The following is a 20,667-nucleotide window of genomic DNA, read 5'->3' on the forward strand; positions in this document are numbered from 1 at the left end:
CCCACCTTTAATACACATCGGGTCCCATATATTCTTTAAGACTATTGCCAAATGCCAAATTTCAATTGAGTCACAAAAGCAAACAATCCAAACTGTCGCATAAAAAAATATATAGTTCCACGCTTCGTACAGGTATCCGTCTAAATAATTTTGGAAGGGTTTTGGAAACAATTTGGGACTATCTCCGAATCATTTCAGGACTTTTCGATTATTTAAAGCCGTATCGTCTCGAAACTATTTCGAAATATTTTCCGCATTGCTTTGTTGGAGCATTTCGGGTGGGTTTTGCGACTTTTGATAAGGTTTTTTTTGGGATGATTTTAGGACTTTTTCCGGTTTATTTCTTTATTGTTTCCTGAATAGCTTCGTATTATTTTAGATCATTTCCGATCTATCTCTGAATTATTTCGGCTTGTTCTTCAGTCTATTTTACGATTATTTGTGTTATAATTTCGTGATCTTTACGATGTTCTTTCAAGATTATTTTCTGAACTGTGTGTGAGTGTTTTCAGGACGGACTGGACCGCGGGTGAAAGCCAGTATTATAAATAAATGTATAGTTTATTTAAATTGTTTAAATTACATTTAAGTATTTTCGATACAAACAACTTTGAAATAAAAAGGTAATATTTTTACGCAATTTTAAGGAAGTAGTTAAAATGCGCCACCTCCAAATGTTAAAGAAATTTTCTTCAAAATGCAATCTATTGATTTATTAATTAAAAGCATTAAAAAACACGGTGATTGCATAAAGGCCCCGTCGAATGTCTTCAGTCGCAATTGCATTGAAGAGAGAAAGATGAAAAGAGGTCACCCTGGATAGAACTCTCAAGTGGAATACTCATTTGGATACTGTAATATATTCGTATATATTTATATACGATCTGCAAAAAGTGGTGGTGTGCACGCGTTTAAGGTTAAAATCCAAGTGTCTTTTATTTCATCCTTTTTCTTTCTTACATTCTATGTTTCTTACGTCCTAATGACAGAGTTGCCAGATTATTCAGGTTTCGTTGTAGATATCTCATAGATACTATCCTAAACAAAGCAACAAGAGCTTTATTCGCCTGTACTCGACTCTACGGCAAAATATGGGGGATATCTCCAAAAATGGTATACTGGACATTTAATACTGTTGTAAGGCCAATAGTCACCTATGCTTCCCTAGTTTGGTGGCAGAAGGCCACCCAGAGAACGGCAACAGCAAAACTAAGCAAACTGCATCGACTAGTATGCATTGGCATAATGGGTGCGATGAGAACCGCCCCTGCTGATGCACTTAGGACTTTAGTGGGAATACCTCCATTCCCTATTCTGATAGAGAAAGAGGCAACACTAGGCGCACTAAGACTTCCAAATATTTCAGAGTTGAAGCCAGAAAACATGGTAGGGCATAAGAAAGTACTGCGTGACGTAATGTCCCCTAAGCTCAGAATCTAATGGAACTTTGAAGTGGCCATTGTGGACAGGACCCACTGAATAACAGGGCATCCCTATAAAGACCCTAACTCAGAGGTCTGGTTCACGGCTGGATCGAAATTCGATGACGGAAGAACGGGAGCTGGCATCTATGGGCCGAACTTCAAGAAATCGATACCAATGGGATGCTACCCCACCATATTTCAGGCAGAAATCCATGCAATAGAAGTCTGCGGTCGAGAATGTCTGCTGAGAGGCTCAACATCGAAGAGCATCTACATTATGTCCGACATGAAGGTATTGAACATGCAGATTACCTAGTAACGCAGGGTGCCACAGCAGCATTCTATGGTCCAGAGCCCCTTTGTGGACTGACAAATGCACACACCAGGGAATTTATATGTAAATGGGAAACCAAACAATTCAGACGTCACTGGATTGACTGCCCAGGGCAAACTGTTTATACTTCCGGCAACGAAAGTATCAGCCAAACTAATTAATCTAAGCAGGGAGGACCTAAGAACTCTTGCTGGGTACAATACAAGACACTGTGGTCTACGATATCACCTAAGTAAATATATCAAAATTTGTTATTTCTGTGAGCAGGAGGATGAAACGCCGGTTCACATTCTCTGCGAATGCGTCGCTGTGAATGGCTAGGCAGAGACTCTCCCATCTAGGTGGTGTGACTTCTAATCCCTATAGGTACTTAGATACATCATAATCCTCTAGATACAAAATTAAGCTGAAAGGTCATGCACAATAGATCGGCACAAAGGTCGCAGTGCTTCCAGGCCTAGTAATAATAATAACAAAGATAGAAAGTGTTGTACCCCATGCTTCCGCCTAGGCATGTATACTGCGTCTATAAAGAAGCAGCGTCACAAAATTGCATTAAAAAATTACAACATCCTCAGAACACAGAATGCAACATTTCATCACATAAATATGCGAACATACCTAACAAATTCAATGAACTAACCAACTTGGTTTTGCACCCAAAAAATTTTTTAACTCCAAATCGGTTTATTTAATCCTCCTCAAAACAAATGTCCAAACTAGCTCAACAGCTGAGCATTTTTGGACAAAAATCCTATTACAAAGAGCTACACTACCCATGTTTTTATAACTTTTTTTTATACCCAGCTGTACTAGTACACAGGGTATTATAACTTTGGATAACGGTTGGTTGTACAGGTATAAAGGAATCGAGATAGATTTAGACTTCTATATATTAAAATCATCATTATCGAAAAAAAAATTGATTGAGACATGTCCGTCTGTCCGCTAACACGATAACTTGAGTAAGTATTCAGATATCTTCACCAAATTTGGTACACTATCTTATCTGGACCCAGAATAGATTGGTATTGAAAATTAGTGAATCGGATGATAACCATGCCCACTTTTTATATATATAACATTTTGGAAAACACACAAAACCTGATTATTTAGTGAATAATACACCTAGAATGGCGAAATTAGACGTGTGGACTGATATTGAAACTCTTGATAAAAATTTGAAAACAATTTTTAAAATGGGCGTGGCGCCGCCCACTTGTGATAAAATCAATTTTACAAATATTATTAATCATAAATCAAAAATCGTTAAACCTATCGTAACAAAATTACGCAGCCTTGTAACACTATTAAGCACACAAAACAAACAACAACAGCATTTCAAGTGTACAGCTGAGTATGTAATGTCCGGTTTTACCCGAACTTAGACCTCCTTACTTGTTTTAAATTAAGCTTGAAATAAGTTTGTAGATGCCGAGAGCGGAAATAGATATGACCAAACTTATTGCAACAATAATGTACAAACCACCAACGGCTGAAAAAGTAATTCAACAAGCGATGATAACTTATAACAACAACAACATTCATACATCGTTGATAGCTGTAACAAGAGCAACTGCGGTTTTTTGTTTAAATCCCAAAGTACAAACTTAGCTACATATGTATCTTAATTCATAGAGGACAATAAAAACAACAAGGATTGGGAGATATATTATTTGCGCAACTAAAGTTTGTACTGCCATATCAACGGTGGTGCATTTAGAAGGACGCAAAGATTTTACGAAATAATAACAAAGTTGCATCCATTTTTTTACTTTTCAGAGGAAGTATCGTATATAGAAAGAAAATATAAAAATCAAATATTTACAAGGGTTCCGGAATAGTTTGAGAATGTATCGGATAAATTGCCAATAGATGGTAGTCGTAGTGGAAGTGGGAGTGGGAAGTGGTAGTGGGAGTGGTAACGGGATTCGGATTCGGATTGGCAGTGGGAGTAGGAGTGGGAGTGGAAGTATTAGTGGGAATATGAGTGGAAAGTGGGAGTGAGAGTGGGAGTGACAAACGCCTTAGCCAAATTAAAATGTGCAAATTAGTATCGTTAGGAGAATTGTTAAGATATACGAATGTTTTGTAGAGTAAACAAGTTTTTTAATAAAATAAAAAAAAAGAGCGTGAGTGTCAAGTACTCTTGAAGTTAGATGGGTAAACATACAGATGTTGGTCAAGAAAACTAATATTTTTAATTTAAATAGAGATCGCCTATGAGCAAAAGTAAAACCATAACAGAGACAACTTTACCAGAAACAAATATTTTAGAGATGCTTCGGCTTTTTATTTGTAACAACCGATACCGAAAAGTTATTGTTTTATTAGTCAAGTAGAAGTTAACGAAAAATCGATAAATTAACAACGGAGGGTAGAAATCCTAATCCGTTTGGGAGAAACAAAAGGAGACAGGAGTTGCATATGATCCATCAAGCAGGATAGGCATAGACAGGATCGCGGAGTTGCAAAATTTCTAACATCTTGTGCAAATCCTGCGGCATTAGACTTAAAAAGTAAAGAGAGAAGATCTAAGGCTCACGATGGCTGTACTAACTGGACGCTGCCTTCTTGCATCATATGCTTGTAAGGTGGGCCTCGTCAGTAACAGCAGATGCAGGAAGTGCGAGCTGCAAGAAGAAATGATTAAGCACGCTCTGTATTGTTCTTGTTATTTTTGGGAATGTTCATGTCTGCGTTCGAGAAGTCTCTAACTACGAAAGGCGGCAGAGTTGCCAGATCTTGAGGCAGCAATTAAGCTAAGTCTTAGAAAATGTTTAGTATTTGCCAAGGGCACGAAGTTATTGTATAACATAAGTGCTGGTGCCTAATTCAGTTTTTTTTAAGTTTGGTCGTCAAACAAGTTCTAGTAACTTATTGGTTTGCTACTGGCTTATTATCGCCGTGTCATCGGCTTTTATTGGTTTCTTATCTGCTTGCTATAGCTGGGTTATGGATGTGTCATCGATTTCATCATAGTGAAATTTTGTCGATATCTTTTGCATAAAAAATAGATGACCTATCAATAAAGCACCGATAAGAGACTGATAACACTCCGATAAAAATAGATTTCTTTTCGATATTAAATCTATATTTCTTTAATAACAAATCTATAATTTTTCGATAACACGCCGATAACATATTTGTAACACAGCTGTTACCGACAAAAAACTATGGCCGAGCAGTAAGCAATGCCTAAGTCGCTTGGTATGGAGTTCTGGCTCGTTTATTTATTAACATTAAATTCATACACATACGCATATGTTTCACATGTACTTATATCATTACTATTTGAAGTTTCTCTTCTCATTTCCATACATGCAAACTTGAACATTCATATACTATGTCATTTACTAAATATTTACTAAAAACTAACCGTAATGTCAGGCCACTTTGATCGGCATAAAAATCATTTTCACTTGTGCAGTGAGTTACAGTTGCAAAAATATAGCGAAAGAATACAAAAGTTTTAAAGCGCTCACGCTGATAAATAAAAATTGTGTTTTCTTTTCTCATAAAAAATAGTTCGACTGTCGCGCTTAAAAATACGCGCAACAAATCTTTAAAACTTTTCTATTTATGTTTATTAAGTTCGCGAACCGACTCTTGATAAAATCCGGGAATCTTAGCTATCATGGTAAATGAAGAAAAACAATCAACAGGCAATAATTGCCAAAAGTGTGACGAAACGGATACAGAGAGCATGGTCCAGTGTGACTCCTGCGACGCCTGGTACCACTTTCACTGTGTCGGAGTAGATAGCAATGTGGCTAACGTAAGCTGGAGTTGTGAAAACTGCCAGACCAATACACCAACCACCAACGCGCAACCCGTTTCTTCATCATCGCCAACTGCCGAGCAAGGTAACCGGCACGTGCATTTTTCACCGTTGCCAACAACAGCAATTACTTCGGAATCAAGAGCTAATCCGCCACTAATGTCAACAGCTACCCCAGTAATTTCCACCATCACCGCTGGTTACACTCGACCATCAGTGTTAACGACGTTCTCCACTTTGGGTCATACAAACTGGAATTTTGGCATTAATCAGTACAAGCACTGCAGCCGCCATCTAGTTCAATGCTGACGTCACAGCATAATCAAGCAGCGCTGTTAACGCAGCCGCTACAATTCGCATCGACCAGCACCGACATCTCTGCAACTGGTATACCGTACAATCAGCCGAAAGCATTTCCACCCATGCGGCAGATATGCGAACGTCTCAAGGCCTGCAGGTGCCATTATACACCGAAATGTGTAGGAATCTGCAGCTTGAAAGATTGGAAGAAGAAATGAAAATTCAGCAGTTATACTTGGATAACAAATACAAGATTCTCTCGCAATGTGCTGAGTCGCCTTCTTCAAATGTTTCAAGTTTACTGCCCATCCACGGACCTACACCTGGACAGTTAGCAGCGAGGCAAGCTATCCCCAAACAGCTTCCAGTCTTCAACGGCGACCCCGAAGAATGGCCGCTGTTTATTAGCAGCTTCGAAAACAGCACTACTGTTGCAGGGTACAATGATGCTGAAAACTTAATTAGATTGCAAGCGAGTCTTAAAGGTAAGGCGCGAGAGATGGTGAAAAGTAAGTTATTTTTACCAGCAATGGTTCCAGAGATCATAAAGACCCTTAGAATGTGTTTTGGTAGGCTTCAGCATATCCTTGAGCGCGCAATAAGTAAAGCTCGAGCCTTGCCAGCACTTAAAGATAAGCTGGAAGGCCTTACTGAATTTGCACTTTGCGTCAGAAACATTTGCGCTACAATGGAAGGTTGCCAAATGCATGCGCATATGCATAACCCGCTGCTAGTAAAGGAGTTAGTTGATAAGCTTACCAATAGCCAAAAGTTGAATTGGGCAGTCCAACCAAAAGGCGACACGATTCCCGTCGTGAAACAGTTCAGCGACTGGCTATACCATCTAGCCGAAGCAGCCAGTACTGTCGTATCTCTTGCACCAACTAAAAGCAATGCTACGGTCAACACGCACACAATCGACGCAAACCCGTCGCATTCTATAGCAACTCATAATATACCAAAGGGTAAACAATGCATAATATGCAAAACCTCTGCCCACAAAGTGACTCAATGCGACGTTTTTAGAAGTCTACCACTCCAACGTAAGTGAGAGGAAGTGAAAGCAAAGAGTCTGTGCCGCCAATGCTTGAATCCGCATAGACGCAAATGTACTTTAAATAAGGTTTGTGGAGTAGATGGCTGCACTATAAAACACCATCAGTTATTACATAAAATGAGTCACGATAAAACCAGTGCCGTGAGTAAAAACGTGAATAAACCCTCTGACGGACAGATAAACGCACACAGTAGTGATCGCGAACAAATGCAACCACTCTTCCGAATCATTCCAGTTAAAATTTATTCAGAAAACAAAGTAGTGGAAACATTCGCATTCTTAGACGAAGGTTCATCCGTGACACTAATGGAAAAGAGAATTCTAAATGAACTTCGTTTGGAAGGTGAACGAGACCCTATTTGTCTAAGGTGGACAGGCAACACAACTCGTGTTGAAGAAAATTCTGTAAGAGCTGCTGCAGAAATTTCCAGTGTGAACGATGACAGAAAGTACACTTTGAAAAATATACACACTGTCGACGATCTGGATCTTCCAGCTCAGTCAATCGATGCATCCGCGATGGTGCGCCAATATCCATACTTAGCAGGATTGCCAATTGTATCATACACGAATGTGAAGCCCTCATTTTTAATCGGTGTTGACAACTGGAAACTGGCAATTCCTCTCAAAACCAGGGAAGGAACATATCGTCAAAGACGCGTTTGGGATGGACATTACAAGGGTGTAATTCAAGACAAATTGGCGAATATCGACTAAGCGTGCACACGTGCGATTGTCAAAAAAGATACGACGAGTTACACGAGAGTGTGAAAGAATACTTCTCATTAGAGTCATCCAAACCTACTCAGCTGCTATCGGAGGAGGATACTAAAGCCGTAAGTATTGTGAGAAATACTTGTCGAAGGGTCGACAATCACTTCGAAGTTGGGTTGCCATGGCGAAACTCAGATGTATCGCTACCAGATAGCTATGCTTATGCTATGAAGCGATTACTATGTTTGCAAAGAAAATTCGTTAAAGACTCCGTGCTAAAATCAAACATCCAAGCTGAAATCAATAACTTGGTCACAAAAGGTTACGCAATAAAGCTTCCCCAGACAGATACTGCTGTTGCAAAGGATAAAATATGGTACCTGCCTATCTTCATTGTAAAAAATCCAAATAAGCCTGGTAAGCTTCGAATGGTGTGGGATGCTGCAGCGAAGGTGAACGGAGCTTCACTCAACGACTTCCTGCTGAGTGGCCCAGACTTACTTAACCCGCTCGTTACTATTTTATTGTCTTTCAGAGTGGGAAGAGTTGCTATATGTGGCGATATTGCGGAGATGTTTCACCGCATCAACGTTCAGGACAGTGACATGCATGCTCAGCGATTTTTGTCGTGCGACGACGGCGATGATCCGCAACAGCCAAGCATTTACGTCATGAAGGCGCTGACCTTTGGCCTAAATTGCGCGCCATTTATTGCTCACTACATACGCGACAGGAATGCTGATGATTTTAAGCACGAACTTCGTCGTGCCGCAGAAGCCGTTAAAAGAAGTCATTACGTAGATGATTTTATCGACTGTGGAGACGACGATCAATCCGCGCTAGAGTTAGCTCAACAAGTAAAACGAATTCACAAGGGTGCTGGCTTCAATTTACGCGGCTGGTCTTCAAATTCAGAATTCGTCGTAGAGCAGCTCGAAAATGATCCTAGCTCAATTCAGTCCGTTAAGGAATGGGGATCAACCACGAAAGTTCTCGGTATGTTTTGGGATCCCATAAGCGATAATTTTAAATATATTTTCATATTTGCAAGACTTCGACGAGACGTCGTTAACGAACGGATCACACCTACGAAAAGAGAGGCGCTCCAAGTTCTAATGTCGATATTCGACCCTCTCGGATTTGTCTGTTGCTACACCGTGGGGTTGAAAATCTTGATGCAAGATGTGTGGCGTTCTGGAATCGCCTGGGACGACACGCTGCTATGGTATGGAGTTCTGGCTCGTTTATTTATTAACATTAAATTCATACACATACGCATATGTTTCACATGTACTTATATCATTACGATTTGAAGTTTCTCTTCTCATTTCAATACATGCAAACTTGAACATTCATATACTATGTCATTTACTAAATATTTACTAAAAACTAACCGTAATGTCAGGCCACTTTGACCGGCATAAAAATCATTTTCACTTGTGCAGTGAGTTACAGTTGCAAAAATATAGCGAAATAATACAAAAGTTTTAAAGCGCTCACGCTGATAAATAAAAATTGTGTTTTCTTTTCTCATAAAAAATAGTTCGACTGTCGCGCTTAAAAATACGCGCAACAACAGCAGTATAATAGGCTTTTTGACCATTATTTGCTTAGTGCAAACACTCCGATACAAAATCGACAAATTTTTTATAATAAATGGATAATTTTTTGGTAAAGTTTCGATAAATAATCGATTGTTTTTCGATAATTAATCGATAAATTTTTAAGAATATATCGATATCTCTTTGGTTACATATCGATAACTTAACTAACTCGTCGATAAAAAATCTAAAAAGCATTTATAACATTTATTATCAATAGCATTATATTATGTTATAAATCACTTTGATAACAAATCGACAACTCGTTGCTACGTCGTATACAGCACACCTATGTATTACAATAAACGGGTAACATTTCGATAACAAATTTATAACATGCTGTCCGGCTTTGGTTTGGCTTCGATTTTGTCTTCGGTTTTGACTTCCAATCTACCATTTCCTCGTCTCTTCCCTCCAATTCTATTTATATTTCTTTTTCTGCCATCGTTTATTTCCATAATTGATTTTCTGTTTGATTATGTTCATATAAACTCTACGCTACAAAGAAGTGACGAGGCTTATACCACGTTTCCACCAAATCCAAACAAGTGTTTGGCAAATTTTTGTTTGCAAAATGTTTCGTGACAGAAATGCAATTTAGGTTTCACACTATTGAAATCGAGGTTAAAACGCGTTTCTCGGTCCTAGTCTCGATATTTGTGGGCGTGATTTTTTACCGTCGTAAGAAAGTGGCAAACACGGAGTTTGGGTTTGGTGGACACATTCTGATTCCCCCATACCGTCAGCGAAAGTCTTTATCACATCATATTGCTGCGAAAGACCTAGCAAAAGCATATAAATTTGTTGATCTTAACTTGTTTACTACTACTTCAAAACTCGAAATCCGATCTTAAGCTGTTTTTTCTGTTTGAAGCAGATTTTATACAGGGCCACCCAATCGACTATACCCGTAGTAGTTGCTACTTTTGCGACCGCTACTGTATAACATAAATGTGGACATAGAAATTCTATTACCTACATAGTTATAATAAAAATTTTCTATAACGACAAAGTTTTCTATTCTAAATAAATACATAATACACATGCATATGTGCTTATGCACTTACATATTTAACATTTTAATTATTGCGATTCTGATGTAAAGAAGTACGAGTGCAGACACTCAGAGGATTGCATTGATAATACGCTGCTTTCATTGCCAGTTGCCCAGAGCAACATCATGTTTATGGCTCGCCAGAAAAACTCTTTTGTTAACTAGTGCAATTAATTTTGTTTTAGTTGCAAAATTGCTTTATTCATTTGTTTCGATTGTCTATACTATTGTAATTGACAGCAAGCTTAATTAGTGCATTTTCATTATTTCTTTCGTTGTTGTTATTGTGTGTTTTAGATTTGGTTATATTCTCAATTATTACTTATACATATAGTTTGGCATAAAATATTTAAAATAAAGCTTTTGACTTTGGCAATAAATAATTAGATTATGATTTTTGCTTGCCAATAAAAAGATGAAAAATGAAGATTTTTTCGCTAGAGCACACCATATCTTCTTCCATTACATAAAGGTTAAAGAGGTAAACAAAAACATTTTAAATAAAAATAAAGTGAAACCACCTGATAAAGATAATACTGGAAGGCCATATAAAGTTTTATTTAATATATTTAAGAATTAATAACCTTAACACCGGTAAATTTTCCCAATAAATGAAATAGTGTAACGAATTTACTGATATTCTGCTTATTTACAACCCTGCTTACGTTCGTATCGCTAAATTGTTGAATAAAACACTCCAATATTCTATATTATAAAATGGTCTTTATAAAACTACTTTGAAAGTACTTCGCATATAAACTTCACTTCGCAACTGATAGCGTGTTTAAATCAAACTGAACCCGGACTACTCAGCTTCTGCTGCTTTTATACTCTCTGCCCAAATGTCTAGACGTTTATTCTTCTAGAATCCTCTACCTGGTCACCAGCCGTAAGCGTGCGTGCATTTGTAGTGTGTAACCATATGCGTGTGTATATGTGAGCGAAGTAGTAGCTCATGATGACATGCGTTTGTGAGTATCTCTCTGCTGCTTGTATGTATGTATGTACATGATAATTAATTTGTTTACGTACATACAAGTGTGGCAGCTGCTTTATTGTTGTTGTGGCTTTATTTACTTAGTATCAGATTAGTGATGGTAATATTCGTCACAATACTAATTTAATAGGTTAGGTTAGCTTGAACTGGCCGGTCCATGAGGACCTCACATAGACTGAATGAGTTCGTGTTGTTACCAGAACTTTGTTTTAATGACCAAACTGAAAAACCCTATCAAAAACCAGAACCTATGTTATAAAATAACTCCGTCCTCTTGGCAAATACTAGAAGCTTTCTAGGACTTAAGCCACTTGCTGCTTCTTGATCTGACAGCACAAAACGTGCTCGATCGTTTCCTCCTCCAACCCGCACTTCCTACATCTGCTATCACTGACCAAGCCTAATTTAAAGGCATGTGACGCCAGACGGCAGTGTCCAGTCACAATACTCGTCATGAGTCTACAGTCCTCTCATTTTAATGATAGAAGCAACTTTTTTAGTCTAAGGTTGTAAGACCTGCACATAATCTTCGACACTTTACAGCCCCGCGCTTGAACCCACACCTTTCCCACTCGGTCGATCATATGCACCTCCCGCCTTCTAATCTCTCCCAATCTAATCGGGAAGTCTACGTAGCAAGATTCAAGGGATGCGCCTTTTTAGCAAGTTCATCTGCTTTTTCATTCGCATCTATTCCCATATGCCCTGGAACCCAATATAGATGTATGCTTCTCCCTGTCCCGACTCTTTCCAGAGACTGCCTACACTCTAATACACTGTTAGATGCCAATATAGAAGTTAACACGGTTGCAGTTTACGCTATTCTCTTCCAATGTTTCTACCGCTTTGGTTACGGCTAATATATCCGCTAGGTAAACGCTACAGTAATCTGGTAACTTGTATTTCCGGATCTGCACAGTATACCGCCTACTCCTTCCACTACTTTGTGATCTTCTGTTTACACATGTATCGCCTCGTCCGCCATTTGAGCACCCTTGCGCCAACCATCCACCTCTATTGTGGCCTTAAGATCTCCCTCGATGTGCAGATAGGGAGTCAGGTAGTCTGTTCGTCATGTAATTGATGACGCTATACTACATGGCCGTATGGTCGGCGCTCAAGCTGCCCGAGACACTGAACCTGGTTGCAGTTGCTAACGCTACGTTTTTTGCTACCAGGTCTACAGGTCGAATGTGCAGAATGGCATACAGTGCGGCCGTCGGGGTTGTTTTCAGGGCTCCCGTAATACTAAGCATTGATAGTCTGCATACCCCCTCTAATCTTTTGAGGTAGGTTTGTCTTTTGTATGGCTTTCCACCAAACAAGTGCTCCATAATATAGAATAGGATTTACAATCGCTGTAAAAACCCAATGAGAAAGAGAGGGCGATAAACCCCACGTAGACCCCAGCATTCGTTTACATGTATAAAGTGCCGCATCACTAGCCAATGTATTTATTGGTCGCAGCTCCTCTGCTTTATTAGTATTTGCAAATTTTTCTATTGGGACTATAGTCAAGGCATTCCAAATGGTTGGAAACATGCCACTGCTTAAGCTTTTATTTATAATTTGATCATAGAAAAAACCTAAATAGGGTATTACATCTTTCACAACACCATCTGATAACAAATTTTTCCACTTCTTCTGGCTTTAAACTTACTGACAATTTTTACGATGTCCTCCTTGCTAACTTGAACAAATTTAAAAACACAATTAGTTAGATTAGTTATATTGGCATCTCTATCAAATCTAATATCTAATATCTAATCTAATCTAATATCTAATCTAATATCTAATATATATTATAAATGGGAAAGTTTGGATGTTAAGATGTTTGGATGTTTGGATGTTTGGATGTTTGTCCAGACGTTTGTCTTTGTGACTCAATAACGCAAGAACGGCTGGACCGATTTGGATGAAATTTTGCACACATATAGCCAATAGTCTAGAAGGATCTACTAGCTATATATTTTTCAAAAGGGGCGTGGTCCCCGCCCCCCAGGAACAGTTATAATTTAATTATTATATTTTTTCGTCTTTGCGACTGAATCACGCCAGAATGGCTACACGGATTTTGATGAAATTTGGGACACACACAATAGTCTACTAGCGAAATTTTTTTCGAACATGGAAAGAGGGGTGGGGGTCCCACGACCCCTTCTAGAAATTATTTTTCATAATTTTTACACATTATAACTTTACGTATACTGGCCTTCACCAATATCACAGACTCAAGGTGTCAAATAAGTCGAGGGCTTACAAAGTAAGCAGTGACACCCTCCGCCCGCCCCCCTTTATCTCCCCCTCTGGTGTAAAATCCATAAATTGTTATAACTCAATCTAAATTTTCACCTAAATCAATAGTTTTTGGTATTTGGTACATACAGTACGAGATCTAGACAATTTTGGAGGAACGATCAGTGGTCCTCTCCTCTACTTTCGCCATCCGCCCTCCATCAATTGTTTTTATTAGCACGCTTTTATTAGCTTTACCTGTATGTTTCTATCTAACTTTTTATTCGCTCCAATGCGCCTGCTGCCTTATTAACATGGTTTTATAATTAGCTTCACCTTATTTGTAATCCCGTAAGGGTCATATCGAGACCCTTCCGGGATCATTTCTGGATGGTTTTCGGGATCGGTCCGGGATTACGTCGGGGTAATTTCGGGACTTTTTCGGGACTATTTCGGGATCATTTTGGGACCCTTCCGGCATAATTTCTGTATAGTTTACGGGATCCGTCCGGGATCCCGTCGGGGTTATTTTGGAACATTTTCGGGACTATTCCGGAATCATTTCGGGACTATTTCGCGATCATTTGGGGACCCTTCCGGCATCATTTCTGGATGGTTTTCGGGATCCGTGCGGGATCTCGTCGGGGTCATATGGGGACTTTTTCGGGATCATTTGGGGGCTCTTCCGGCATCATTTCTGGATGGTTTTCGGGATCCGTCCGGGATATCGTCGGGGTCATTTGGGGACTTTTTCGGGATCATTTGGGGGCTCTTCCGGCATCATTTCTGGATAGTTTTCGGGATCCGTCCGGGATCTCGTCGGGGTCATTTGGGGACTTTTTCGGGATCATTTTGGGGCTCATCCGGCATCATTTCTGGATGGTTTTCGGGATCCGTCCGGGATCCCGTCGGGGTCATTTCGGGACTTTTTCGCGACTAATACGGGATCATTTGGGAACCCTTTCGGCATCATTTCTGGATGGTTTTCGGGATCCGTCCGGGATCCCGTCGGGGTAATTTCGGGACTTATTCGCGACTAATACGGGATCATTTGGGAACCCTTTCGGCATCATTTCTGGATGGTTTTCGGGATCCGTCCGGGATCCCATTAGGGTAATTTCGGGACTATTAGGGGATCATTTGGGAACCTTTCCGGCATCATTTCTGGATAATTTTCGGGATCCGTCCGGGATGCCGACGAGGTCATTCCGGGACTATTTCGGGATCATTTGGGATACCTACCGGCATCATTTCTGGATGGTTTTTGGGATTCGTCCGGGATCCCGTCGTGGTCCTTTCGGGACTTTTTTTTCGACTAATACGGGATCATTTGCGGACCCTTTCGGCATCATTTCTGGATAGTTGTCGGGATCCCGTCACGGCCATTTCGGGACTATTAGGGGATCATTTGAGGACCTTTCCGGCATCATTTCTGTATTGTTTTCGGAATCCTTTCGGGATCCCGTCAGGGTCATTTTGGGACTTTTTCGGGGCTAATACGGGATCATTTGGGGATCCTCTAGGGGTCGTTTCGTGACTTTTTCTGTTTTATTTCGGGATCATTTGGGGACCCTTCCGGCATAATTTCTTGATGGTTTGCCGGATCCATCAGGGTAATTTCGGGACCATTTTGGGATCATTTGGGGACCCTTCCGAGATCATTTCTGGATCCGTCCGGGATGCCGTAGGAGCCATTTCGGGATTTTTTGTTACTTTTCCGGGATCATTTCTGGATCTGTGCGGGATCCCATCTGGGTCATTTCCGGACTATTTCGAGATCATTTTGGGATCCTTCCGGAATCATTTCTGTATGGTTTTCGCGATCCGTCGTTGATTCCCTCGGAGCCATTTCGGAACCTTTTCTGGAGTATGTCGGGGTCATTTGGGGACTTTTTCGGGATCATTTGGGGCTCTTCCGGCATCATTTCTGGATGGTTTTCGGGATCCGTGCGGGATCTCGTCGGGGTCATTTGGGGACTTTTTCGGGATCACTTGGGGGCTCTTCCGGCATCATTTCTGGATGGTTTTCGGGATCCGTCCGGGATATCGTCGGGGTCATTTGGGGACTTTTTCGGGATCATTTGGGGGCTCTTCCGGCATCATTTCTGGATGGTTTTCGGGATCCGTCCGGGATCCCATCAGGGTAATTTCGGGACTAATAGGGGATCATTTGTGGACCTTTCCGGCATCATTTCTGGATAATTTTCGGTATCCGTCCGGGATGCCGACGAGGTCATTTCGGGATCATTTGGGATACCTACCGGCATCATTTCTGGATGGTTTTTGGGATTTGTCCGGGATCCCGTCGGGGTCATTTCGGGACTTTTTCTCGACTAATACGGGATCATTTGCGGACCCTTCCGGCATAATTTCTGGATAGTTGTCGGGATCCGTTCGGGATCCCGTCACGGTCATTTCGGAACTATTAGGGGATCATTTGAGGACCTTTCCGGCATCACTTCTGGATGGTTTTCGGTATCCGATCAGGATCAATTCGGAATCATTGCGGGACTTTTTCGGGATCATTTGGAGTCCCTCCCAAGATCATTTCTGGATGGATTTCGGGATCTGTCCGGGATCCCGTCAGGGTCATTTAGGGGTGCGTTCGAGATCCCGTCAGGGTCATTTCGGGACTTCTTCGGGACTATATCGGGATCATTTCTGGATGGTTTATGGGATCCGTCCATGACCCCTTAAGGGTCATTTCGGGACTATTAGGTGATCATTTGAGGACCTTTCCGGCATCACTTCTGGATGATTTTCGGTATCCGTTCGGGATCCCGTCGGAATCAATGCGGGACTTTTACGGAATCATTTGGGACTCCTTCCGGCATCATTTCTGGATGGTTTTCGGGATTTGTCCGGGATCCCGTCGGGGTTATTTCGGGACCTTTTCGGGGCTAATACGGGATCATTTGGGGATCCTCTAGGGGTCGTTTCGTGACTTTTTCTGTATTATTTCGGGATCATTTTGGGACCCTTTCGGCATAATTTCTTGATGGTTTGCCGGATCCATCAGGGTCATTTCGGGACCATTTTGGGATCATTTGGGGACCCTTCTGAGATCATTTCTGGATCCGTCCGGGATGCCGTAGGAGCCATTTCGGTATTTTTTGTTACTTTTCCGGGATAGTTTTTGCACCCTTCCGGGATCATTTCTGGATCTGTGCGGGATCCCATCTGGGTCAATTCCGGGCTATCTCGGGATCATTTTGGAATCCTTCCGGAATCATTTCTGTATGGTTTTCGCGATCCATCGTGGATCCCTCGGAGCCATTTCGGAACTTTTTCTGGAGTTAGTCGGGATAATTTAGGGACCCTTCCTGGATATTTTCTGGATGGTTTTTGAGATCCGCCCGAGCCCGTCAGGGTCATTTCGGAACCTTTTCGGGATCATTTTGGAACACCTTCAGGGATCATTTCTGTGTGGTTCTCTGGATACGTCTAGAATCGTGTCGCTCTCATTTCGGGTTTTTTTGGGACTATTCGGGGAACTTTTGGAGACCCTTTCGGGGCATTTCTGGATGGTTTTCGGGATCCGTCCGCGATAGCGTTGACGTCATTTCGTTGCTTTTTCTGGATAATTTCGGGATCATTTGGGATCCTATCAGGTTATCAGCTCATTTAGTTCTTTTTTTTACTCAATTACAAAAATAAAATGCATTAGACAGAAAACAAAATTTTAAACAGATAATAAGCAGGCTAACGCGAATAGCCCATATATTTAAAATTTTCCTTGCGGACGGGGCCGCGGGTAAAGGCTAGTATCTAATCTAATATATATTATAAATGGGAAAGTTTGGATGTGAAGATGTTTGGATGTTTGGATGTTTGGATGTTTGTCCAGACGTTTGTCTTTGTGACTCAATCACGCAAGAACGGCTGGACCGATTTGGATGAAATTTTGCACACATATAGCCAATAGTCTAGAAGGATCTACTAGCTATATATTTTTCAAAAGGGGCGTGGTCACCGCCCCCTAGGAACAGTTATAATTTAATTATTATATTTTTTCGTCTTTGCGACTGAATCACGCCAGAATGGCTACACGGATTTTGATGAAATTTGGGACACAGACAGTAGTCTACTAGCGAAATTTTTTTCGAACATGGAAAGAGGGGTGGGGGTCCCACGACCCCTTCGAGAAATTATTTTTCAATAATTTTTACACATTATAACTTTACGTATACTGGCCTTCACCAATATCACAGACTCAAGGGGTCAAATAAGTCGAAGGCTTACAAAGTAAGCAGTGACACCCTCCGCCCGCCCACCCCCCTTTATCTCCCCCTCTGGTGTAAAATCTATAAATTGTTATAACTCAATATAAATTTTCTCCTAAATCAATAGTTTTTGGTATCTGGTACATACAGAACGAGATCTAGACAATTTTGGAGGAACGATCAGTGTTCCTCTCCTCTACTCCCGCCATCCGCCATCCATCAATTGTTTTTATTAGCACGCTTTTATTAGCTTTACCTGTATGTTTCTATGTAACTTTTTATTCGCTCCAATGCGCTTGCTGCCTTATTAACATGGTTTTATAATTAGCTTCACCTTATTTGTAATCCCGTAAGGGTCATATCGAGACCCTCCGGGATCATTTCTGGATGGTTTTCGGGATCGGTCCGGGATTACGCCGGGGTAATTTCGGGACTATTTCGGGATCGTTTTGGGACCCTTCCGGGATCATTTCTGTATAGTTTTCGGAATCCGTCCGGGATCCCGTCGGGGTTATTTTGGGACATTTTCGGGACTATTCCGGAATCATTTCGGGACTATTTCGCGATCATTTGGGGACCCTTCCGGCATCATTTCTGGATGGTTTTCGGGATCCGTCCGGGATCCCGTCGGGGTACTTTCGGGATCATTTGCGTACCTTCGAGAGATAAATTCTTGATGGTTTCCGGGATCATTACGGGACTTTTTCGGGGTCAGTTTGGGTCCTTTCCGTAATCATTCCTGGATGGTTTTAGGGATCCGTCCGGGATCCCGTCGGCGTCATTTTGGGACTTTTGCGGGATCATTTGGGGTCTCTTCCGGCATCATTTCTGGATGGTTTACGGGATCTGTCCGGGATCCCGTCGGCGTCATTTTGGGACTTTTGCGGGATCATTTGGGGTCTCTTCCGGCATCATTTCTGGATGGTTTACGGGATCCGTCCGGGATCCTGTCGGGGTCATTTTGGGACTTTTGCGGGATCATTTGGGGTCTCTTCCGGCATCATTTCTGGATGGTTTACGGGATCCGTCTGGGATCCTGTCGGGGTCATTTTGGGACTTTTGCGGGATCATTTGGGGTCTCTTCCGGCATCATTTCTGGATGGTTTACGGGATCCGTCCGGGATCCTGTCGGGGTCATTTTGGGACTTTTGCGGGATCATTTGGGGTCTCTTCCGGCATCATTTCTGGATGCTTTACGGGATCCGTGCGGGATCCTGTCGCGGTCATTTTGGGACTTTTGCGGGATCATTTGGGGTCTCTTCCGGCATCATTTCTGAATGGTTTACGGGATATGTCCGGGATCCTGTCGGGGTCATTTTGGGACTTTTGCGGGATCATTTGGGGTCTCTTCCGGCATCATTTCTGGATGGTTTACGGGATCCGTCCGGGATCCTGTCGGGGTCATTTTGGGACTTTTGCGGGATCATTTGGGGTCTCTTCCGGCATCATTTCTGGATGGTTTACGGGATCTGTCCGGGATCCCGTCGGCGTCATTTTGGGACTTTTGCGGGATCATTTGGGGTCTCTTCCGGCATCATTTCTGGATGGGTTACGGGATCCGTCCGGGATCCTGTCGGGGTCATTTTGGGACTTTTGCGGGATCATTTGGGGTCTCTTCCGGCATCATTTCTGGATGGTTTACGGGCTCCGTCCGGGACCCTGTCGGGTCATTTTGGGACTTTAGCGGGATCATTTGGGGTCTCCTCCGGCATCATTTCTGGATGGTTTACGGGATCCGTCCGGGATCCTGTCGGGGTCATTTTGGGACTTTTGCGGGATCATTTGGGGTCTCTTCCGTCATCATTTCTGGATGGTTTTCGGGATCCGTCCGGGATCCTGTCGGGGTCATTTTGAGACTTTTGCGGGATCATTTGGGGTCTCCTTCGGCATCATTTCTGGATGGTTTACGGGATCCGTCCGGGATCCTGTCGGGGTCATTTTGGGACTTTTGCGGGATCATTTGGGGTCTCTTCCGGCATCATTTCTGGAAGGTTTACGGGATCCGTCCGGGATCCTGTCGCGGTCATTTTGGGACTTTTGCGGGATCATTTGGGGTATCTTCCGGCATCATTTCTGATGGTTTACGGGATCCGTCCGGGATCCTGTCGGGGTCATTTTGGGACTTTTGCGGGATTATTTGGGGTCTCTTCCGGCATCATTTCTGGATGGTTTACGGGATCCGTCCGGGACCCTGTCGGGGTCATTTTGGGACTTTAGCGGGATCATTTGGGGTCTCCTCCGGCATCATTTCTGGATGGTTTACGGGATCCGTCCGGAATCCTGTCGGGGTCATTTTGGGACTTTTGCGGGATCATTTGGGGTCTCTTCCGGCATCATTTCTGGTTGCTTTACGGGATCCGTCCGGGATCCTGTCGCGGTCATTTTGGGACTTTTGTGGGATCATTTGGGGTCTCTTCCGGCATCATTTCTGGATGGTTTACGGGATATGTCCGGGATCCTGTCGGGGTCATTTTGGGACTTTTGCGGGATCATTTGGGGTCTCTTCCAGCATCATTTCTGGATGGTTTACGGGATCCGTCCGGGATCCTGTCGGGGTCATTTTGGGACTTTTGCGGGATCATTTGGGGTCTCTTCCGGCATCATTTCTGGATGGTTTACGGGATCCGTCCGGGACCCTGTCGGGGTCATTTTGGGTCTTTAGCGGGATCATTTGGGGTCTCTTCCGGCATCATTTCTGGATGGTTTACGGGATCCGTCCGGGATCCTGTCGCGGTCATTTTGGGACTTTTGCGGGATCATTTGGGGTCTCTTCCGGCATCATTTCTGGATGGTTTACGGGATCCGTCCGGGATCCTGTCGGGGTCATTTTGGGACTTTTGCGGGATTATTTGGGGTCTCTTCCGGCATCATTTCTGGATGGTTTACGGGATCCGTCCGGGACTCTGTCGGGGTAATTTTGGGACTTTAGCGGGATAATTTGGGGTCT

The 20,667-nt window shown here is 42.3% G+C and overlaps 1 protein-coding gene across 1 annotated transcript in view; it reads left to right on the forward strand.

Annotated features, from left to right (window-relative positions):
* Nucleotides 1-7,013: 7,013 nt before the first annotated feature.
* LOC137246096 (solute carrier family 2, facilitated glucose transporter member 5-like) overlaps nt 7,014-20,667 on the forward strand; it is a 59,486-nt gene continuing 45,832 nt past the window's right edge. The window contains 2 exon segments of the mRNA XM_067777190.1: nt 7,014-7,345; nt 7,642-8,606. Of these exon segments, the coding sequence (XP_067633291.1) occupies nt 7,014-7,345; nt 7,642-8,606 (1,297 nt within the window).

This window comes from Eurosta solidaginis, chromosome 3, assembly GCF_040869045.1.
Source record: "Eurosta solidaginis isolate ZX-2024a chromosome 3, ASM4086904v1, whole genome shotgun sequence".
NCBI lineage: Eukaryota > Metazoa > Arthropoda > Insecta > Diptera > Tephritidae > Eurosta > Eurosta solidaginis.